General features: G+C 50.5%; 1 protein-coding gene across 3 annotated transcripts in view; it reads left to right on the forward strand.

Annotated features, from left to right (window-relative positions):
• Window positions 1-24,126, forward strand: part of CKAP5 (cytoskeleton associated protein 5) — a 1,593,334-nt gene that overhangs the window by 1,507,057 nt on the left and 62,151 nt on the right. For all 3 annotated transcript variants that reach the window (XM_069623197.1, XM_069623199.1, XM_069623198.1), the window contains exon 43: window positions 8,097-8,251. In XM_069623197.1, coding sequence (XP_069479298.1) covers window positions 8,097-8,251 — 155 coding nt within the window. The remainder of the gene's footprint in view (window positions 1-8,096; window positions 8,252-24,126) is intronic.

Raw genomic sequence — 24,126 nt, forward strand, 5'->3', positions numbered from 1 at the left:
GCGACGACGATCAAAGCGGCCAACGCCCTGGAGATCGTGGCCCGTTACGACAGAGCTCTGGTTTAAGCTGGCCCCCATATTGGACTTCCTACCGGACGACAAGAGGTCCGAGGCCCTGGAAATACTTCAAGAAGGTGAGGTGGCGTCGGACCACGCCATAACGGTGGCAACCGATATTGCCGATACCGGGTTCTGCCAGCTGGGCAACGGAGTTTGCCTACGACGACGGGGTTGGCTCCGGGCGACCGACTTCCGTCAGGAAGTCCAGACCAGGGTGTTGGACATGCCGTTCGACGGCAGCAACTTGTTCGGGAAGGCGGTGGACGAATCCCTCCAAGCCATAAAGACGGACACGCAGACGGTTCACGCCCTAGGAGCCATTCAGCAACGACGGCCCTTTCGGAGCTCTGGAGGCAGACGGGGGGCCTCCAAGGGATCCAGTGGTGGCTCGTCGTCCTACCGCCAGGCGGCACGCTCCTCGTCTCAGGAGGCCTACACGGGTCGCGGCAAGCAGGGAGCGCCTCGCCGCCGTCGGCAAGGTGGCCAGGGCGGCAAGGCCACCACCGCCAAGCAGGACTGAACCGGCCGTGGCCTCGGGCCCCCACCGAAGCACCCCGGTGGGAGGCCGGCTGACTAAGTTCGTCGGCGTGTGGAAGTCCATCTCCACCTATCGTTGGGTGCTGGATACCCTGGCAAGAGGACACTCTATCGAATTCCTGAAGAAGTGCCCTCACATTCCACCTGTGGCCAGGAAGGAAAATCACGTCCCGCAACTGCTCTTGGAAATACGGGCGATGCTCAGGAAAGGCGCTATCGAGCCCGTCCCGAAGAGGCTCCGGGGCTCTGGGGTGTACTCAAGGTACTTCCTCGTCAGGAAGAAGACGGGCGGCTGGCGCCCCATCCTGGACCTTTGTCGTTTGAACAAATACATCAGGTCACAAAAGTTCAGGATGGTCACCCTCCAGCACGTGCTAGGACAGCTGGAGGAAGGCAACTTTCTATCGTCGCTGGACCTGGAGGATGCATACTTCCACGTTCCCATCCTTACCAAGTGCCTAGCTCCTGTAGCGGCGCGGCTGCGCCTGCAGGGGATTCAAGTCTACCCCTACCTGGACGACTGGCTCATCCGCTCAAGGACGAGGGAACTCGCCGTCGAACACACTGCGAGGACCGTCCAGCTACTCACAGACCTGGGATTCGCCATAAATTACCCAAAGTCCCACCTGGTGCCGTCGCAGGTGGCCCTGTTTCTGGGAGCGAAGCTCGATACAGTGAGGCGCCTGGCGGCACCGTCGGAAGAACGGACGAAGACCATTCTGGGCAAAGTGCAGCGCCTGCTAGCCATGGACGTGGCCAGGGTGAGGTCCATCAAGTCCCTCCTGGGGATGATGTCCTCTTGCATCTACCTGGTGCGCCTATGCAGACTACGGATGCGCCCTCTTCAAGAATTTCTCGACGCCCGTTGGATGCAGGCGACGGGCACCTTCGAAGACAGGGTACCCCTCAACGAGGTGTTCCGGCAGGCGATTCAGTGGTGGGGCGTTGGAGCGCACCTCAAGGCGGGCAAGGACTTTCAGACGCCGGCGTACAAGGAGACGGTGACGACGGACGCTTCCCTGGAAGGTTGCGGCGCCCACACCGGAGATCTCCACGCAAGAGGCCTCTGGCTCCCGGAGGAGAAGCTTCTGCACATCAACATCCTGGAACTCCGAGCCGTGTTCTGGGCTCTCAAACCGTTCCTCCCGTCGCTCAAGGGCAAGGTGGTGCGGATCTTCACGGACAACACCACGACAATGTTTTACATACGGAAGCAGGGAGGTACCAGATCCCCAGCCCTATCCAAGGAGACACAGGATCTGTGGCACTGGGCGGTCGCCCAGGGGATGTTCCTGCTTCCCTTCCACCTGGCAGGAGAAACACCATTGCCGACTCGCTCAGCAGGGAGCTGCGCGCGTGTCACGAGTGGGAGCTGTGCCAGGATCAGGTGGATCAACTCTTCTGACGATGGGGCAAACCCCAAATCGACCTGTTCGCAACAGCGACGAACTCGAAGTGCCAGAGGTTCGCCAGCAGGTTTCCCCAGCCGAGAAGCATGGGCGATGCGTTCTCGTTCCCCTGGGACGGCCTATACCTGTATGCGTTTCCTCCGTTGCCGTTGCTGCTTCGACTCATCAACCAGCTGAAGCGGTCCCGGTGCAGGATGGTCCTCGTCGCACCGGCGTGGCCGAGGCAGATCTGGTTCCCGGACCTTCTGGACTTGTCAACGTCCCCATCCAGCAAGCTGTCGGCGGACGCGGATCTTCTCTCCAGAGAAGGAGGCGCCATCTTCCACCACGACCCGGCGTCGCTGAACCTGCAGGCTTGGCTCCTGCAGCGCTAGAGTTTGGAGGGTACGATATACCGGCCGACTGCAGAGAGGTTCTTGCAAAGGCCAGGGCGTCCTCGACTCTCAAATGCTACGGTCACAAGTGGAAGAGGTTCTCTATCTGGTGCCGAGCACAGAAGATCAACCCCCTACGGATTACGGCCCCTCAAGTGCTGCCGTACCTGCTATCGCTGGCAAAGGCTGGGCTAGCCCATGCCTCCATTAAGATTCATCTGGCGGCGATCTCCAGGTATACCAGAACCACAGGACGGACGTCCCTGTGGCCCCATCGACTGGTAAAAAGATTTTATGAAATGACTGTTCCGGTCGTTCCCGCCGGTGAAGGCCCCGGCGTGGGAACTTAACGTGGTGCTGACTAGGCTCATGGGGCCCCCATTCGAGCCGATGCACTCCGCACCGATGAAGTTTGTGTCGTGGAAGACTGCATTCCTGGTGGCCATTACCTCCGCACGACGAGTGGGAGAGATCCAGGCCCTATCCTGCAAAGCACTGTACTTGACTTTCCATGCCTCGAGGGTGGTGCTGAGGACGCACCCCTCCTTTATGCCCAAGGTGCCGTCAGACCTCCATCTTAACGAGCCCCTCGTGTTACCTGTTTTCTTGCCGTCTCCTTCGTCGCCGGCCGAGAGGACTTTGCACTCGCTGGATGTGGCTAGAGCGCTGAAGTTCTACGTGGACCGCACGAAGAGTTTTCGGAGGACATCACAGCTGTTTGTGAAATTTGGACCTGTGAATCAAGGGAAGGCTCTCTCGAAGTCTTCTTTTTCCAGATGGCTCCCCGGCTGCATCATGCACTGCCACCGGTTGGCTAACCGACCGCTGCCAGGCCGTCCGAGAGCCCATTCGACCAGAGCGATCGCTGCTACTATGGCGTTCCTATCTGGTGTGCCCCTGCTTGACATCTGCAGGGCTGCTACGTGGAGGTCGACGCACACCTTCACGAGATTCTACTGCGCCGATCGGGATTCCAGGGAGGAGTCCAGGGTCGGCCAAGCAGTGCTGCGCAGCCTGTTCGCTTAAGGTGAGCCTGGTGAGGAGGTAAGAGATGCTTAATGTTGAGCCTTTGCCACCCCCCTTGGTTGTGCATGTGGGTACTGCTATGTATTCTTATATTCATGAGCATGTGAATCCATGCCAGACCCCATGCTGGAGAAGGAACAAGTTACTTACCTGTAACTGTTGTTCTCCAGCATGGGTCTGGCATGGATTCACATGTGAACTCTCCCGCCTACCCCTCTGCGGCTCTTCACTTGGTCATACTGCCACTTCACGTGCTACCAAATCTGAAGATGGCTGCCAGAGGCGGGGCTTAGGGAGATGGCAGTCATTGGCTGTGGTCAGTATGACGCAGAGATCAGTGATTGGTTACTACTACGAAAGACAGATCAGAAACTAAACTGATACTGATTTTTTCTTTACCGAGGATTCCCAGCCTGACGACGGGGAATATTCATGAGCATGTGGATCCATGCCAGACCCATGCTGGAGAACAACAGTTACAGGTAAGTACTTGTTCCTTACCTCTTTTTGTGCTGGTGTAATTTACAAGTGTGTCTTTAAATAATGATATACTTTTACACCAAAGCTCTGGTCAGTGTTTGCTTGTGCTACTGTATCTCTGTACCTATTATGTATACTCTATATACTGCCTAACTCATCTTGAGAGAAGTCTTACTGCTCAGCCACAGCTACCAGGTAAATCTGGGTGGTACAGACTGCTACCAAATGGGTTTACTGCCAACCACCTGTAGTCCTAAATCTTTTGCAGTGGTCCCTAAGGGAACTGCACAGGTTTCTGCCTAACACCTCCAAGCAATAGAGGTTCTGTGAAGGCGGCTTTGTTGTTGAATTGGGTTATTGACTTGTTTTGTTCCTTCATCTCTTGTCATTTGATGTGGGTATCGATAGTGCCCTTCTGTTCTTGTGATATAGGGAGTAAGGGGGTTGGAGTCATTCCATTCTCTTCTTGGGACCACTATTCTTTTGTTCAGTTCAGGTTTTTTTTTTTTTTTTTGTCTGGAAATGTTGTTGAAGTATCTTAAGTTCTATGTTGGTGCGAGGTACGGTGTAAGGTATAAGGATTTTTCTCTTGCAGTTTTTGTTCTGTCGATAGTATTCTATTTATTTTGCGCGGTGTGTTCTGTATTGAAGGCGTCTTCTGCTGGGGGCGCTTGAGCTTGTGTATCCGTATTATTTGTACTGTTACTTTTCTCCTTATCTGCGTCCAATTCTGCGTCTGGGCGTTTTGGGGCCTTGGTGGGAGGAGTTGGTCTGGGTGTTAGGTTTATAGGGCATTTTTCCAATTGTGGTGCCGCATGCCAGGCTAGTGTTGATTTTAATCCTCTTAAGTTGTTCCGTCTGGATGTTTTCAAGGGTGTGACTTTGTTCAGTCGGTTGGGTATGGGTGTTCCTCTTAAAACAGGAGGGCTGTCCTGGGGGGTATTGTACGTTAGGGGGGTGGAGTGTCTGGATTGGGCTATGGGTGTAGTTAACTGGGGAGGGGACTACGGTAGTAGTTACTGGCTTTGGTACTTGCTTGGTGTCCTGGCTTTAAGGTTCCTAGGATTCAATTGTAGCAGCTACTGATAATACCTATACGACAGAGGCAGGAGTTGAAGAGCTTAGAATTTTACAGGTGGTTTACAATGAGATCGTATTCTTGGGTGTGGGGTATCAGATGTCCGAAGCAATGCACAGCAGCGGCAGTGATCAAGATTGCAACATCAAGCAATCGAGTGAGGGTTTGGCTTTGCAGATGGTAGGAGGTGATCAAGTATCAGGTTAGGAAGGCCTGGGTGACGGGAGGTTTCGGTTTAAGGGAGGTAGGTGGTAATTGACGCCCAATTTACTGTTCTTTTTTTATAGGACGCCTAGGTATCGGGAGGAAGGTTCAAGGCTCTCAAGGTGGCCGGTAGCAATTGGACCTAGACTGAAACACCTAGACAACAATTGAACACCTAGACTGGAGTACTTGGATAGTGGGATAGGCCATGGCTTCACAGTGGCAGGTTCAAGTCACGAGATGGATGTGAGAACACCCAGAGTTGTCCTTCATGTATAGTGGTGGGGAGGCCCATGTTTCACAATGCAGGTCAGGCACAGGGAAGTACACCTAGGTCTAGTGGTACAGGTGAACACCCCCAGGTGGGAGGTCTGCGTAGTGAGAGAGGCCTAGGTTCTACAATGCATCCTGGTGCGGGAGGGGAGACCCAGGCCTGAGAGTCCTGCACAGTGAGAGGGAGGCTCAGGCCCCACAGTGCACGTTGATACAGGAGAGTATACATGGACCAGGGGGTCTTGTATTGAGTTGGAGAGGATTTGGTTTCAGAGTACAGTTTATTTCAGGAGAGCACGCCGAGATTCGAGAGTCCTGTATATTGGAAGAGGCCTACGTTTCAGATGGAATTTCAAATGCAGTACCAAGTTACAGGAGGCACACTTAGAAGGGTCCTGTATAATTGGAGAGAGGCCTAAGCTTCACAATGCAGTATGTGGTACTGGAGGTTTGTATGATGGTGTCAGTATATGTTGTAGATGGAATAGATTGTTCCTACATTGGTTTGGTGGGGCGACTTTGCAGCCACCGTTAGTGGGCTGTAGTGGTGGGTCTGTGTGTTCGTCTCGCGCTTCTGGTGCAGGACCAGCTAGGCAGAAGGGCATGCTTATTCTACGTGCAAGTGCCACAGGCATGGCGGTAGCAGTGGTTGGGCTTTGGAGAGAGTTGGTGGCAGGCCCCTGGCCTCCCCTGATGACACCTGCAGACACTGGAGTGGCTGCTACAGGAGCCGCCCTTTGCCTTGGGGCTGCAATGGGCAGAGGCCTGCCCTGGGAGGCTGTGTCAAAAGGGAATAAAGACCAATCAGGGCTGGGGCAGGAGGGAGGCAGTGACCAGGGCCGAGCTGGTAATTGAGAAGGGATGGAACGTGTGTGATCCGCAAATTGATCAGACACAGACCACAAATACAATTAAACAGTGGTCGAAGTGTCCGGAAAGAAGTAGTGGAACTATGTTCCCTAATGGTCTGCACTGCTCTGCACAAACCCCATCCCCATGCCCTCTCCCACGCACAATACAATCCCCAGAACACTTGCACCTGCTGTTTAAGGGAACGTCCTGTGCAGTGCACTGAAAGTGCAAGTTTTAACTTCTTCCCACACTTTTATTTTAAAACGAAACCGTTCCGGAACGGTTTCTTTTTAAAATAAAAGTATAGGAACGGTAAAATGTAATTAAAAGAAGTAGAGGAGCACCGCTCCCGCCCACTCCGACCACTGCAATTAAATCGCTTCTGCAGTTCTTCAAACAAATTAAGAGCCTGCAGATGTCTCCTTACCTGGAGGGCTGGAGGCGGTGACTGGGGGAAGGAAACAGTGTGGGCCTTGGGCCTATCAGGGAAAAGGGCCAATCAGGGCTGGGGGCGGGAGGGAGGTGGTGACTAGGGCTGAGCTGGTAGTTGGGAGGGAGTGGGGGTGGGGGGGGGGCTGCAGTGCACAAATTGATCAGACACGGACAATAAATACAATAAGTGCGGCTCTGCAGTTCATCAAACAAATGAAGGGCCTGCAAACGCCTCCTTACCTGGAGGGCTGGAGGCGGTGTCCCCTTGGACTTCATCTCAACAAGCCTTTGGTTCTGCCAGTGTTCTTTCAAGAAACATTTGCCTAATGAAAGGTTGTTGCATTCGCTGGACATTGCTCGTACCTCGAAGTTTTATGTGGCACGCTTGAAGGACTTTCGGAAGACTTACATTTGTTGGTCAATTTTGGACCTGTGAATCCTGGGACACCTTGTTCTAAGGCTTCCATCTCCAGGTGGCTTTCCAGCTGCATCATGCTCTATCATCTGGCCAACAGACCTCTTTAGGATGGCTGAGAGCCCATTCCACCAGAGCCATTGCAGCAACTACAGAGTTTCTCTTATGTGCCCCTGCTCGGGATTCCAGGGAGGAGTCTTGGGTCCGCCAGGTCGTGCTACACCGCCAGTTTGCTTGAGGCGTGTCTGTTCCAGGGATAAGTGTATTGCTTCTGTTGAGCCTTGCCACCTCCCGTGGTTGTGTATATGTACTGCTGTTCAATCGTATTCATGAGCATGTGAATCCATGCCAGACACCATGCTGCATGCTGGAGAAGGAACAAGTAACTTACCTGTAACTTTGTTCTCCAAAATGGGTCTGGCATGGAGTCACATGCGAACCCTCCTGCCTTGCCCTGTGGCTCGTCTAGGCTCATACTGCCATTTTACATGCTCTACCAAATCTGAAGATGGCCACCAGGGGTGGAGTTTATGTAGACGCCATCAATGGATGTGGACCGTATGACCCAAAGAACAGCGGTTGGTTAGAGTAGAAATGCAGTTTTCAGGTTAAAGTGAAAATGCTTTTAAAAAAAATATTCATGAGCATGGTAATCCATGCTAGATGCGTGCTGGAGAACATGAGTTACAAGTAAGTAACTTATTCCTTATTTGCCAGGAGTTGATAATCACTCGCCAATGGGGAGTACATATTTTGTGTTTTGCCTGAAGTAGTTTTAGCCTTTATCTCTTCCATGGTTCACTGATTTTCTGTTCCCACTGGCTGCACATGTGTTCTGGCTAAGTACAGCTACCTGGCAACATGAAATATAGCCAGCATGGCATATGTTAGACCCCACATACTTTCCAGACTAATCAAAAAGTTTCTTTTATTCTTGTGTTCTTCTTTTCCTCTAGCCATTTCGTCTCATTTACCAGAGGTCACCTGTGCACCTACTTCTACCAGCACAGTGACCTACACATCCAATAGTAATGGAGAAGAGCTAGGACCCTCTGTGTACCTGGAGAAGCTCAAGATCCTCCGGCAGCGTTGTGGCCTAGACAATGCAAAGGTAGTGTTTCTTTTTTAAACATTTTTTTTTACAAATTGCTTTTGGTTGGGATAGAAGCACATGGCCACAGTGTTGAATGAATGTGCATGCCAAACGTTCTTCAGACTACAAAATGTGCAGATTTGTTGGGAGTGTTGTCGAATTCTTAGTTGTCTAATACTATAACTGCATTTGGAGGGACCGGGAATCTAGAGTCCTTCGGCCATACCATTCTTCTCTTCATGTAAAGCTGCATACAGGTATACATTTTCTAATAGATGCATTCCTGTTCGGTCAAAGTTCCCTATAATCATGTTTGTGAATCCGTTTTTCTCCAGCATACGGTCTGGCATGGATTCACATGCTCATGAATATTCCCTGTCCAGCAGCGAATCCTCTGTAAAAAAAGAAAAGCAGTTTCACTTTAGTCTGAGTGCATTTCTACTCTATAACCAATCACTGTCCTTTGGGTCATACTGCCCCATCCAATGACAGTCTCACTAAGCTCCACCCCCTGGTGGCCATCTTGCATTTGTGTTGGAAGTCGTCTCCTCTTTGGCCTTTTTAGATATTTTGATTTTTTTTTGTGTGTGTTTTTTTCAAATAAAGTTTAGTATTTTTTTCCGACTTTGTTACATCGTCGATCCACTAATGGCAGCCAGTCCCTGTTGTCGGCGAAGATCAACTTTCATCGCCGAGCTTCTCTTTGAAATTTTCCCAGGCATGTGCCTATTTCGCACCTGGACAGTGTCGGAGAAGAGGCGTGTCTTCAAGCTCGCGCCATGTGTGGACTACGGAACGTCTACGTCGAAGATCGGCACCTAAAGTGCCCATATTGCCTGCATCCGGACCATGATGAGGAGGAATGTGAGATTTGCTGCAGATTTCCAATGGATAGTTACCGCAGGATACCAGCGTAGCTCAAGTTGGGGTTAGCCTCTGCTTCGGGGCACAGTCCTACCTTGTCCAGGACCGACCTGTCCCACTAGCGTGCTCCCTCTGAAAACAGGTTGAGATCCTTTGAGGATGCTTCTGCCCAGAGGATCCAAAAGAAGACCAAGCATCACACTAAGTATCCTGCTAGGTTAGCATCATCCGCAGGACCCAGTTCAGGAAGGACCTGTGCCCCGTCTCCGTCTGTCAACGATGAGCCTTATAGTGGGGAGGAGGGTGTTCCTTCAGCAAGGAGGTCCTTGACCCCTTCAAAGCTCTGTTCCTCTTCCAAGAACAAGGGTTTAAAGGAGGCCCAAGACCCCGTCGACGACTGCTCCATAATCTAAGACCTAGTCTACCACGACCCTGATTACCTCATTGCTGTCCATCCCTTCAATGTCCCAGTCGTAGGCCTTGTCGAACATTGTTACTTGTGTTATAGGAGAACCCTTTACGACAGTGGTGTCTACGGTGAAGTCGGCTACTCCACAAGTGGCTTTTCCTCCACGTCCTCCGACGGGCGCGGCCGCTCCGCCTAAAAGTACTAAGGTGCTTATGTGAGAACAGGTTCCCGTCATCCTCCATGGTTCCTAACGATACATGGAGGATGAGGGAGCTGCTGCCTCCTGTTAGGGAGAATTATCTTATAAGGCTAATTTCCCAAACCTAGTGAGTCCCCCAGCAGCTTTGCTGGATTTTTGGGGTTTGTTTTTTTTCTCCTGCTAAGAGTGAGACTCTTTTCCTCCCACTCTTGGGCATGATTTGAGGTATGTCTTTGACTTTTTGTGTGCTTATGGGCTATGGGGTCTTTTACTCTATAGGGTATCATCTGTTTTTCATGTGTGTTACACAGCACCCTCAGTGCAGTAACACAGGGGTGTCATAGTCACCCCCAAACATAGACTCCATACCCTGGGACTGACTACTCTCTCCCAGGGCATGTAAAGTCACCATTGACTTTACTAGTCCAAAATTGTGAACAGAACCAGTCCAAACCATCATATTGTGGAAGTACTGGAAGGGGTTAATTCGATTGCCCATGGGTCTGTTTCCAAGGGGGCACTGTCCAGTCCCCCCCCTTGTTGACTTTCTGGCTGGTGGCAGTGGTTACCACCCAAAATATTCCACCGGAATATTTCCTATGGGATTTTCCCATTGATTTTAAACGCACCACTTTTTGGTGCCATGTTAAAGATACCGCCGGTTTATTCATTTAATATTAAATCAACGGTTGGGTCTTTTCGCCAGAACTCTTTTCTAAAATGGCGTTTGTGTCCGTCTCTGTAACTCTAACCAAGGTCGAGTCCTTTGTTCCACTTTTTGGCAGGCTTCTCCACAGAAGCCCTCCAAATGGTGCCACTCTGGGTTCCACAGGATGTGTGGGGAGGGGAATTGGCACCCTGGACTGCGTTGCTTTAGCAACCCAAGTCGCACTCTATTCTGATTGGCCCGGTGGTGAGCCACCCGGCTCACCACTTAGCATGTGTGAGTGACAGCTAGGCTGTTGAATGGGGGTTTTTCTGCATAAAAGCAGGGCCTTTGGGACTGGAACTTGAGAAGTCACCACAGGACCTAAGAATCCGAAGAGGGAAGAAGCTGAGCCATGTGCAACGATGACACCACCGGTGGAGCCCTGCTGCAACAAACTCACCACTTTCCCAACGACAAGAGAAGATCTTCTGCTGGACGAGTCTTCTTCCTTTGAGCTGGTGGGATCAACCAGTTCGCCCCTTTCACCTTCCAAAGACGTCTCTTGGTTGAATCGCCCGTGCCAAGCACCCCGGCGGCCGGATAGCCAAGCTTCACTACTTTGACCGCGAATAAAAGGAACGCACTTTTTAACCGACGAACTCCGTGGCTGGTTTCATCCCTGTGCAGTGCAACAACTCCATGTTTCCTCCTCGACGAGATCCTCTCTTCCCCTGGACGGAACAACGAACTGCATCCACTGACCAGGAACAACTGCCACTGCTGGAGCTTCCTCTCTTTAAGGTACTGTGTTCTGCCTGGCCTCCCTTTCTTCGGTTTGCTAAAGGTGACCCTTAAATCCTTGGCTTTCCAACTCTGTTGGCCCCAGACCTTCTAACTTTAGTGCATTTTTAACTGTGTGATCTTGGGCAAATTTCACTTTGCTCCATTTAAAGTGGGCCTAGCCTATGAACTTTGGCTCTACAGTGAATACTGCCTTTATTCCCTTGCTGAGAACTCCTAAAAGTGTTGGGACCGGTTTTATTTCTATGCTCTGCCTTTTTCTCTCCCTTTAACCTAACTATTGGAGTGCCATCTAGGTTACGCGCTCACATCTGTTTTAACCAATCGTGGTGTTTTAACTCTGACTTGTCCAATAGTTATCAAGGGAGGTGTGTATACTTTACCTAACTGTGTTTTAACTTGCTTTTGATTTAGAGTGCTAGTGTGTTGCCTGAAGTGTGTTTTAAATAATTATATACTTTTGATACAAAGCTCTGGTCAGTGTTTTTGCTCTACTGTGTTTTTAGCCCTATTGTGTATACTCTATATACTGCCCTACTCAGACCTGAGAGAGGTCTGACTGCTCAGCCACAGCTACCAGGTAAATCTGGGTGGTGCAGACTGCTACCAATTGGGTTTACTGCTTACTCCTGTAGTCTTAATCTTTTTGCAGTGTTCCCCAAGGGAACTGCACAGGATTCTGCCTAACACCTCCTGCATACAGATTGTCTCTCGGGGTGGGTGTCCCTGGCAGTTTTGAAGCGATCTCTAAGAAGTTCCTCACAAATATTCACCAGATCTGATGACCACTTGCCCAAAGATTACTATTCGGATCATGAGGGAGGCATCGGGCCCCATATCCCAATGAGGGATCCCGAGGGGGCAGCCGGATCTACCATTTGTACTGTTCTTTAGTAAGAACCGTCGCCTGTGGTCCCACTCACACCTCAGCCAGCGTCAAGAGACATGTAATTGGACATTATGACACCCCTCCACACCCTAGTGTCAAATACAGCAGAGGTTGCTAGCTGCCCCGTTTCTGGGCCGGCCAGTAGTCCTCTGAGGCCTCCATTGAGGTGCCCTCCTAGGCCGAGCCCTACAAGATAAAGGTGCCCAACAAGCCCTGCCAGGCCTAGAAGGCAAACCTAGCCGAAACAATGCCCCGCGATGCGGCAACCAGCACTGCTCCAGAGGCAGTTGACTCCAGTGGGTGTGATGCTGGAAATGCATTGGAGGGACAGGACCCTCCCTGTTCTTGTCCTGTAGTCCTTTTTCATTTGTGTTCTGTATTGTTTTCTGCCCAGGAGTCCATGTGGGACTCCTGGCAGTGCTGCTCCTCCTATTTTTGGTTTGGTGTACAGACTCGTAGGATACCCTTATGGCACCCATGGGTGGGGGTACAACCCTGTGCCCCTAGTGTATGTTTCTGGGCACCTGTGTGTGGCCCACAGAGCAGGGTATGGGCTGGTGGCAGCTCCATGCTGAATTTGACAGGTGTTCTGAATATCCTCCATTTTGGGATACTCAGGCCCTGCCATTGGAATCAGTTGATTCCTGATAGGAAACAAGATGGCCCCTGTGGCCTCTTGCTTTCTATTGCCTGTGACCTTTTTCTCCCAAAGTCCTGGGAGTCCTACTGGCTGCTGGTTGGAAGTTCCATATTGGTATTGTGGTGAGGGCCAGGCCAGACTGGCTGGAGCCTTCCCAGTGGCTGTATGTTATGGATACACCCTGTGGGTGGGACCTGGGTGAATGGAGTGTGTGACCAATATGCACATGTTGTGGATGTCTGGTTTCTAGTATGAAACACAATGACTGGGACAGCCCTGCCTGAAACTGGTATGAATGCAGTGTGTAGTGTTGAATGGCTGGGTACTTGTCCCAATACACATTCCTTGTTGGGAGTGTCTGAGAGGGAGGATAATGCCCTGAATGCACTGTATGCCTGATTAGCTGACTGACTGCTGAATGCCCTTCTGAGTGATTGGTTGCCTGAGTGTTACCCAGCAGAATAAATGAGAGATCAACTAGTATATCTGGGGGCCTCTCACTGCTAGAATTCGTTCAGAAGCTGGAATTGAAAATGACTTTGAAATTGAATCTCGACGGCGAGCCTGCAGAAGATTGACTGCTGTTTCCCTTTGCCGAAAGCCACCGAGCTGTTGAGACTGGTCCAAGAGAGGACCTGGTTAGGCGCCCTCTTCCTGTGCTCCGAAGGACCATCGAGCACCGCTAACCTTCGCCGAAGCTTCCTGGAAGTCAGACCCTCGACAGGCTGCCGACCGGAGATGGGGACCGCCGAGTAGAACGAAGATAAGCACCGGAAAATCAGTCCACCGCCGTCGACCAGGGTTTGCAGGTGTGCATAACCGCTGGAGGCCGGTCGAAGCTGTGTTTCCCAGAAGAGGGGACCGCTTGACGCCGTACCATCGACGACCGGAGCCGCACGCTCCTTTGCCTAAGACTTTTGATTCACGGACGCACTCGTCCGCACCGCCGCCCGCCTTATCCCGCTGGATAAAGCCAGGCCGTCTATGCGCCGAGGAGCATCCGCCGGTGGGTTTCCGACGATTGGACACCCTTGCTGGGCCACAGTTCTTAACAAATTCTTTACGGTCGTTTACTATAGACCTCGAGGTGCCCCGCACGCCTCTTCCTTGCAGGACATCTTCGACTCGTCATCGATGGGCACCGCCAGGACCAAAGCTGCTGCCTCAATGTCTCCGAACTCCCAAAGATGATTCTCGATGCGGAGTTCACTTTCTTCGAGGCCCATCGACAATCCGTGGCTCCTGCTTTAAAGGGAGTCACTCAAGAAGGATCCCTCGACGCCTCCTCGAGGCACTCTATTCCAGGTACATTGGGGTGGTAGAAACATTTTAGAAGGGAATAAGACTCATAGAACAATATATGGACTGGGCTTGTGATAAATCTTTATTTTACAGATTGCCTAGGTGGGAGGATCTCCACACAGAACTGTCTAGTGGTAGGGGTCAGTATTCTTCCAGTTGTTCTAACCAACTGCTTTCCCTCCTATATCTATTGTTGGTTACCTTTTTATTAAGTGATTTGTGTGACATTTGACCAGAGTATAGTTGATGCACTTTAATGAAATCTGATCATAATTGTTGTACCACTTAGTACTGTATATATTTGCCATGGTAAATTTACTGAGCACAAAGTGAGTTATTGTGTATATAACCTTGAACCTTAATTATATAAAGACTGTTTTAACTAATAGTGCGTGGACATTCCTTTGTGGGGGCTTGGAGACTACATTGTACTTAAGAACCAGCCTGCATCACCTCCTGAGAAGCTAGGCCTTGATTGCTCGACTAAGTTGCCAATAATCGAGAATCATGGCTGGGGTCCTCTGTGCCTCTCCTCTGCCATAGAGAGAGCAGGAATACAGACACCCCCCCCCCCCCTCCAGTCTTTACAGTGGGCGAGGTACCACCACACAGGGACAGACACTACAGCAACACTTATGGATGAGTATGACCACTGTGCCGGCTGATGGTGAGCCGCTGCGTGCCGATAAGCCCTCTAGGGCTCAACCCCCTGATGAGTGGGTTCCTTTCATGGCATGCTGTTAAGGGCCTGCACTCTTTTCAACTTGGTGCCAGAGGAGGAGCGGTTCCTTTTTCAATGCCGGGAATATTCACGGAATCCCTCTGCTGGACTAGGTTTAGGAGGAAGGTTTGGAACTGATGAAGACACCGAATACCGCCCCTCCCAAAAGAGACCGGCTGCAGAAGGGAGTACATGGACCCAGACTCTGCTCTCAGGTGCTTTAGATCGCAGACTTCAGCCTCTCTGGTGTCTGCTGCCAACAGGAAGTGCTCAGCGTACCAATCAACCTCATCCATGGTGCCTCCGGACCAGGAGGGAAAGAAGCTTGATGCAGCAGGGAAGCGCCTCTTCAATGGATTGCCTTTCTCCCACAGATTCCTCATCAGATAAATCTCACTTCAGCTTAAGATGCTGGAAAAACTTTGTGACAAGGGGCGTAGTGGACCTCAACTTGGTTGTTGCTGCGGACGTGACATAGGTCGTTGGAAATGTTCTGCATCACTGCACCCCTGTACCTCAGTGTTGGGGAGAATTCTCATTTTTGGCCAATTTCCCTCACCTAGTGAGTCCCCCAGCAGCTTTGCTGGACTTCTGGAGTTTGTTTTTCCACTTGTTAAGAGTGTAAGCTTTTCCCCACTCTTACCTGTGTTTTGCCATGTGTATTTTTCTGTTTTTGTGATTGTGGACTATGAAGTACACCACTTCAGTAGCCCCCTTCTTTTGTGTGTCACACAGCACCTTCAGTGCCATGGCACAGGGTTGTCTTTGAGACTTCGCCCAACTCAATTTCTGAGGCTGACTACAGTCCCTCAGAAAAGGGTAACGTTGCCATTAACTTAACTTGGTCAATCTACCACAGTTCCAGTACACCCCATCTTCCATGGAGTACTGGAAAGTGTTAATTTGTATCCCTTTTATCTGTACCTCCTAGAGCATTGTTTCGCTCTTTTAACATTTAGGGTTGGCTGGTGGCAGTGGTATCTACCCTAACTTTTCTACCGCGATTATATTAGATAAACGTGGTATTGTTCTTGGCTATTATATTAGCCTCAAACATAAACCCGCTTGACCAAATTCTTTCTTTTGGCTCCGGTTGGGTTTATTCGCCATTTCTTTTTGTTAAAGTCCTTCTTGTGTTTTACTTTGCGCGGCAAACTAGGTTTGCCTTCTTTGTTCACTGTCTTTTGGCGGGCTTCTGCTCAGAAGCCCTCCTCCAGGCGCCTGGGTGTCTAGGTGGGCTGAATGTGAGGGAGGGGTGTAGTCACTCCCTGCACAGGGTATCCTAGTAAACCCAAGTCGCACTTTGCCATGATTGGCTGAGGAGGTTTTCCAGGCTGGACAACCCCCCTGCTGGGTGATTGACAGCCAGGCTGTGTGAATGGGGGTTTTGCGCATAAAAGGCAGGTCTCTTGGACTAGAAGTCAGAGTCTCCATTGGAACGATAAGGAACCGAAGAGAAGCAGAGAGGACGACGACGACTGCTGCAACTGCCCCGTCCCGGTGAAGCCCTGCTGCAGTCCTGAGCTATCTACCCTTCGACGACTAAGAGAAGATCCAGTCCGGAGTCGTCTTCCCTTGAGCCTGGTGGGGATAACCAGCTCATCTTCCACAGCCAGAGGATCCTCTTCCTTGGTCGAAATCGCTGCACACAGCTGTAGTGGTCCGGATAGCCATTTGAAGAGCCTCTCCTGTTTTGATTCATTGTCGCTGCTGCCGGCTTCATCCCTGTGTGGTGCAGACCCCCTTCAGACGTCGTCCTTCACAACGAAGCTCCAAGAATCGTGGGTCTGCGGGAAACCAACAGGAACAACTGCCAGGGCACCAGCTGCACCATTGGAATAAGGTACTGTGTTCTGCTTGAGGAAACTGGGTGAACCCCTTTTTTTCATCTCCAAGGCTTGCCCTTGTCTTCCCTCCTTATAACTTTTGCTCCGAACATTGACAATATCGAAGTACTCTTGGCTACGTTGAATCGTGAACTGTCTGTGTGATCTTCTGCAACAGGCCCCCGGTTTCACTTGACCCTGGCTCCGGCCTTTGACTCTTGAACTCCTGTCTCAGTGTTTCTCTATTCTGTCTGCCTAACCAAAATATTGCCTGATTTTTGCCTCCAACTCCCTCTGGGTATCTCAGGTGCTAAGTGTGTGTGTGTGTGTGTTTGCCCCGGTAGAATTTCATGTCACGGATACGCATTAAATTAGTAGACCAAACTGTCAAAGTGATCGCAATCGTATTCGCGGTAACGTGTTTTGTTCGTAACACCAGTTCATCCAAACACAGGGTCATACTGTACAAATTGAATTGGTTAGTTGTAGTATATTTGACGTGTGGTTTGTGTTTAAGTTTAATAGAAGTGTCGTTTTTATAACACATGGTTTAAAAATAAATGTACTTATATTTTTCTACCTGAAACCTTGAGTCAGTGTTTGCTTGAGTCACAGTAATTGTGGTCCCTTTGTGTAATCTCTGCTACTGCTCTGATAAGCCTGGCTGCTCTGCCACTGCTACCACTCTGACATAGTAGTACAGGCTTGTACCAAAGGTAAAACTTGCATTGCCACCTGTAGTCTTAATCGTGTGTAGTCCTAAGGGCACTGCACAGGATTCTGCCCAACACTGTACCTTTTTTCTGCACACTCAGAACGCTGCGTGAAAGGAACACCGATTCAAATCACTTTTTTTATTAATGCGAGCGACCATGTCTGCGTCACTGGATTCAAGCACTGCAAAGACTGCTGCTAGAAGATGTCGGGACCGACCTGCACAATATATGTATGTGGTCCCTCTGCACCGGTCACAACGCTGAGCTGTACGTCCTGTGGTAAAATGAACATGAAGTCGCTCAGTGAGCGGGCAGCATAGCTTGTGGTAGGCTGACCGCCCTCGAAGTCGCTGGTGCAGTCAACGATTGTTTTCAGAGGCTAAAACAGAAGTGCCTACCCCAGAGAAGGAAGAACGGCATTGGCATAAGACGAAAGTCGCATTCACAGAGCCACTCATCTTCCTCTCACAATAAGAAACAATGCCACTTTCGCAAGACAGATTATTAATCCGAACGGGGTATGTCTGTGGCGCTGGCATTCAGAGCTGAATTGGAGGACTTCAAGTCCCAAATCTCTGAAATGTTTAAAAAGGCTGCTCTGGTTGCAGGCAAGCCCCTGATACAGTGGCCCCCAGTAACTCAAGCAGCATCCAGTAATTCCAGCCCCAGATTCAAACCAATGGCATCAGTGCCAGTGGAGCCATCCGGTTCACCACCTTCGGCGCCGGGGCCTTCACATGCGCCAAAGGCATTGGTTCTTTCCAACGTGCCCGCAGCACCCAAGACCTTGTCGGCGCTGACCCACAAACCGTTGAGCTCATCAACATCTAGATCAATTTATTTGGGATACATGGCGGATAGCTTTGGTGCCATTGACTATCAAGGCAATTTCAACCCTGTCCACTCTGGGGCTGGCAGAGCTGACTAATTTTGTCTACGAAGCAGATCTCGTAGCTGTGGCTGAAAGGGTTGCCCGACACCAGCGGTCTTGATAAGTCTGTGGACTTAGAGATGCAACAACCCATTTCTTATGCCCACACCAATGCTAAGTTCAGGGCTTTAGTTGACAGGGTGGTGATACAGAAGGCAAAGTAGATGGCTTGGCGAAGAAAGTCTTTTCCTCTGATAGTATGGCCTTGAAGGCGGTTTCGCTAAATACTCCTTTGGTTTGTGGAAGGCTGTTTAACATGCTGCCCAGTACATCCCCTAAGGGGAGATGCAGGATGTTTCCAGCAATTGGTGGACTATGCCAATACGTGGCCCGGCAATCTTTCCAGATGAGCCTGAACGTGGCAGACTGTATAGGACGATCAGTGGCGTCAGCCACAGTTCTCTGGAGGCAGGCTTACCTGCACTCCTCAGGGTTCTCACCAAATGTCCAAAATAAACTTCTCAACATTGCTTTTGATGGTGAGAACCTCTTTGACCCCAAGGCCGATGAGTCCAAGCTCGCCGCAAAGTCACTCGGCCAAGCCTGCCTTTTTGTTTCTAATGAAGGTTTAGAGGCCTTCGACTGTATGTCCCCTATGACAGTAAGACTCGGCTCCTGCAAGCCAGGTAGGGGCAGAAACTTTTTTTTGTGCCCCGGAAGCCAAGCAGCAGGTGGGAGCCTCTAGAGGCCAGCGGCAGCAGAGGCTGGGGTGGCTCCACTCTCAAAGCTACTTTGATTTCTCCTCCCATGACTCCCTGGTTGGAGGACGGTTGACCGAGCACAGATCCAAATGGGAGAAGATTACCTCCTACTCGGGAGCACTTGAGCTCGTGCAATGGAGTTACTGTTTACCTTTCTCGAAAAGGCTGCTGGACAAGCCACCACCACCTCTTTGGCAATCGGTACAGGAGCTCCAGGAAGAACTGCGAGCCCTGTTGAAGTGTGCTGTGGAAGAGGTACCTCCTGGGCAGAGAGGGTTAAGCTGGTATTCACAGTATTTCCCAATTTCCTAGTACCCAAGAAGGGGGAAGGGTCTCCGTCCCATCTTGGACCGCAGGGCTTTGTACACAGTGCTGGGGGAAAGACAAATTCAAGATGGCGACGTTGAGATTCTCCACACTCTCGAGTTACAAGACTGTCTGGTGTCCATAGATCTTCATGACGCATTTGATGTGCCGATCCACCAGAAGCACGTGAAGTTCCTGATATTCCTCATAGGGGACAGGCACTACCAATTCCGGGTGCTCCCCTTTGGGTTGACGTCCACTCCGAGGGTCCTCACCAAGCTCTTGATGGTAGTCGTGGCTCACCTCAGGAGAGCCGGCATCTATGTGTTTCCATACCTGAACGACTGGCTGATCCGAGGGAAGTCTGCTGAGCAGGTTTTGTCCCACCCCAGACACACCTGCTCACTTCTCCACAGGCTGGGCTTCTGCAAATTTAAGGAGAAGTACCGCATGACACCAGCACAGTGGCTCCAGTTCATCGCCGCAGTGTTAAACACTCTGGCGGGGAAGGCCCCACCAAACAGTGTCCCCAGTGTTACACAGATGATCTGACTTTTTCAGAACCATACCACCTTACCAGCGGCTTATGTCCTCCGCCTCTTAGGCCTCATGGCCTCCTGCATATTTCTGGTTCCAGAGGCCAGGCAGCAGATGCGATATTTTCAGTGGCTTCTGCGCGGTCAGTGGTCCAGTACTTCAGCACTTTCAGGGGCGTTCTGAGTGTCCAGGTCTGTGGTCGACCTTTCTTGGTGGAACAGCCTTTCAATGGATTGCCTTTCTCCCGCAGGTTCCTCATCTGTTAGATATTCCCTCCAGCTTCGCCGCTTGGGAACATTTTTGACATGGGGCGTAGTGGACCTTGACCTGGCTGTCGACCATCGATACGTCTTACTCGGCGTCCGGTCGTCTGCTCCTGGCGTAACATCAGGTATGTTATAAATATCACGTCACTACGCCCCACTTAGTTCCTTTTTTCTGCACGCTTACTCGCTGTTTGGGAACACAGTCTTCGACTCACTCAACGTTTTCGTCAGAAAACTTGTACTTATTTACAAATCCTCAACGCAAGATGTCGGTCGTTGCGTATCTAGTTTGAAGCGGTGTTCCGATTGTGGCACCAAGATTTCAATCACTGACCCAAACGAGTTGTCTCTGGTGCCTCGGCACGGGACTGATGGTGTCTGCTGTGTGCCAAAATGCAACCCAAATCCTTTTGCGATCGAGCTGCAAAACTCTGTTAGGCAGAATTATATGCAGTACCCTTTGGGAACACCACACATTAAGACTACAAGTGACAGTACAATTTCACCTTTGGTACAAGCCTGTACTACACAGTTATAGTGTTAGCGATGGCTGAGTAGCCAGACTTATCTCAAGAATAAGTGAGCAGTATCAAATAGTTACATAAAGGACAGCAATTACTATGATTCAGGCAAACACTGCCTCAAGGTTTTCAAGTAAAAGAATATACATTTATTTCACTCTTCAGTTGTATAACATTACACTATTCTAAGCAGTCTAGAAAATCACTTTCTTAATACACTTCCCTTAAATTCCAGACAAGTTAAGCTCACAAAATGAAGTGGGAGCAAAATGGCACTCCAGCAATTTAAAAGGGAGAGAAGGACCAGAGTTAGCAGAAATGGATCCACACCAACAGTTAAGTACTTGGGGCAAGCAAACAAGAAAGACTACAATGATGAAATCAGATAGAAAAGGCTTAGGGCCAAAGTCAAAGGTTCAAAAGTCTTTGGCTCAAGATAATACAGTTCAGGGTAGTTCGCTGTAAAGTTCGTGGCACGGTTTCCAGACGAGGTTGGTTGGTAGAAAAGTTAGTTCAAAGAGAAGGACAAGCCCTCAGATTGGAGAAAGATTTCAAACACTTTCACCGCGGCTGAACGAAACGCACTACCGGATTTGCACAGTACCTTAAAACGGAGAGGAGGCTGTAGCTGAGGCAAACTTTCCTGGTAGTTCCTGCAGGCTCACGGTTCCTGAAGCGACTGTCGGACTGATCAGAAGAAAGAATACTGGGGGGTCCTGCACTACGCAGGGAAGTAACCAGCAGCAGTGCCAAACAACGAATAAAAGGTGTGCTCCTTAAAACCCAAGCAGGGTCCGACCTTCCTGGCTATCGGGCCCACTGTAGCTCTGTACAGCAAATCCGACCATAGGAGGGGTCCTTGCTTGCAGTTTGGGTGAACTGGTTGGTCCCACCAGCTCAAGGGAAGAAGTTTCCTGGAGGATCTTCTCTGTCGTTGGATTCTGGAGATTCGGACCTGCAGCAGGGCTTCAACGAGTGGTTGTTGTAGGGTTCCTCTTCTTCCAGTTCCTCGTTGGTTCTTTCGTTCCAGTGGCGAGACTGCTCTTCCAGTCCCAGAGACCTGCTTTTTATGCAGTTTTCCACCATTCTTACAGCCAGGCTGTCAATCACAGAGCGGGCTGGCTGGCCTGGCAAGGGCTGGCTGGCCTGGCCAGGGCAGTCCCTTAGCCAATCAGACAGGAGTGCGACTTGGGTTACCAAGCGAACCCATGGCAGGCGTCCTAAAACCCCTCCCTCACATCCTGCCTACCCAGACTCTCAGGTGCCTAATGGAGGGCTTATGTGGGGAAGCCCGCGAAAAGGCGATGAACAAAGGGACCGAACCTGGTTTGCCGCGCAGAGTAAAGCACGAGACCGACTTTAACAAAAGGAAATGGTGAATAAACCCGGCCGGAGCCAAAATAAAATGTATTTGGTCAAGCGGGTTTATGTTTGAGGCTAATATAATAGCCTAAAACATGACCACATTTATAGATAATCGCGGTAGAAAAGTTAGGGTAGATACCACTGCCACCAGCCAGGTCTTAATGTAAAGGGAGCAAAACAATGCCCCAAGAGGCACAGACAAAAAGGGATAAGAATTAACCCTTTCCAATACTCCATTGAAGATGGGGGTGTACTGGGTCTGTGGTTTAAAGTGACTAAGGTAAAGTTAATGGCAACTCTACCCTTTTCTGGGGGACTGTGGTCAGCCCCAGAAAATGGAGTCAATGGGAAGTCTAAAAGACAGCCCTGTGTGACTGCACTGAAGGTGCTGTGTAACACACATGAAAAATATGGTGCCCTGGAGTAGGTGAGGCTCCAGTGCCCAAGATCACACAAAAAGTAGGAACACACATAGCAAAACACATGTAGCAGTGGGGAAAAAAAGGCTTACACTCTTACCAGGTGAAAAAAATAAATCCTAGAAATCCAGCAAAGCTACCGAGAGACTCAGTAGGTAAGGGAAATCCACCATCTATGAGAATTCTCCCTAACACTCGCTCTGGGTCGACCGCCTTCAAAGTCACTGGAACGGTCGACTGTTCGGTCTTTGGAGGCGAAACTGAGGGGCACAACCCCAAGAGAGAACATAGGCGGAAGAATAACCTGTCTCACTCGAGCAGCCACTTTTCCTCTTACTTGTCCCGAAAGAAGAAAAGGCGTCATCGCCACCGTCGGGACTCCAAGTTGTCGATAGATGAAGTTAAGCCGTCGTCTGGGTCTGCCAAGAGTGGGAGGTTTTTGAATCCTCGATGCTTGACATGTTCAAAAAGCATGCTACAGTCGGCGTGGCTAACCCGGCCCACGCAGTACGCTTCGGAGTGAAGAGCGGCGCTCAGTATACCCGACCCTAGAGTGCCCCGGTACCGACTGTGTCTTTAATTATATTTCTGAGGCTTGTGGAATCTGCTTAGATCACATGCTGTGCATAGGGTGACATCTAGTGGAAGCTGCGGAGTATTAGTTCTTTTTTTCGAAAATCGAAAAGGGTCATTGAACTAGGGCGTGCCAGTAATACTATCCCTAGTGTGACGTCCACTGTACCCATGATCCCTCGTGCGTGTAGGACCCTCAGATTGTTTTTTTCCGTCATACTTGTCGGAAGCATAATCGCGGAGTTCCCTGGCTTTTAGCCCTTTATCATATAATCAAAAAATCCCTGTTCTCCAGCCCTACGTCGAAGATCGCCAAAGGTCGACGTCGGTACTTGAGATCGAGGAAGAACAGCCGTCGGGACTACACAACGGACTTTGGGCCTTGGAAGGCCTCTGGCCTCAGCCCTGCCAAGTAGGGAGAGTAGGGGGTGGATATACACACACACTCGTTTTCCTACATATACCCGCCCGCTGCCAGATATTGACATATGGTACTCCATTTAAATTCTGCCTGAAGTGCAACCGTATGTTCCCATGGGTAGATGAACATAATACCTGTAACCTGTGTTCCAAGGGACCACCCCGAGGCAAATTGTAGAGCTTGTAAGCTCTTCAAAGCCAAGACACTTGACCAAGCGTTGGGCCCACTACGCCAGGCAACTCGAGGCCATGGACGCAGTGGGTTCCTTCAGCGATGACAGCAACGCTGCCGTATCGGACGGCAAGAGCACAGGGATGTTGTCAGGCACCCAAGCGCAAGCTCCTGACCTTGGAGGACTGACCGGCGGGTCAGTTATGGGGACAAAACCCAGCGGCAAGAGCGCTACCCACACATCTTCCACTAAACACACTCACCCCACCTGAGATTCGACACGCGTATCGACTGATCGGCAGAAGAAGGCACAGAGAGCGGTTCGTAGAATCAGTGTCCTCTGGGCGTTCCAGGTCACGGTCACCCCATGACACACAAACCATCTACGATTGCTAAGAGTGCCACATTACCTAAAGTCACAGAGGTGTGGTCGTCAGCAGACGAATCCGACCTCTACCCCCAGGCAGCACATGTTCGAAGGCTACTCCTGTAGTTTGTTCGTCTGCTTCCGAGATTCAACGCCCATCTTCCAACACTCCCGAATCTCGTGTTCCATCCTCCGAATCTCGACACCAAGCGTCGAAAGATTCAGGGCAGTCCAAGGGGTCAGGAAAACATTCCTCTACACATGGGGAAAGGGGAAAAACAACATAAGAAAGCCTCTGA

The sequence above is a fragment of the Ambystoma mexicanum genome, chromosome 11 (assembly GCF_040938575.1).
Source record: "Ambystoma mexicanum isolate Mex_15411 chromosome 11, UKY_AmexF1_1, whole genome shotgun sequence".
Classification (NCBI taxonomy): Eukaryota; Metazoa; Chordata; class Amphibia; order Caudata; family Ambystomatidae; genus Ambystoma; species Ambystoma mexicanum.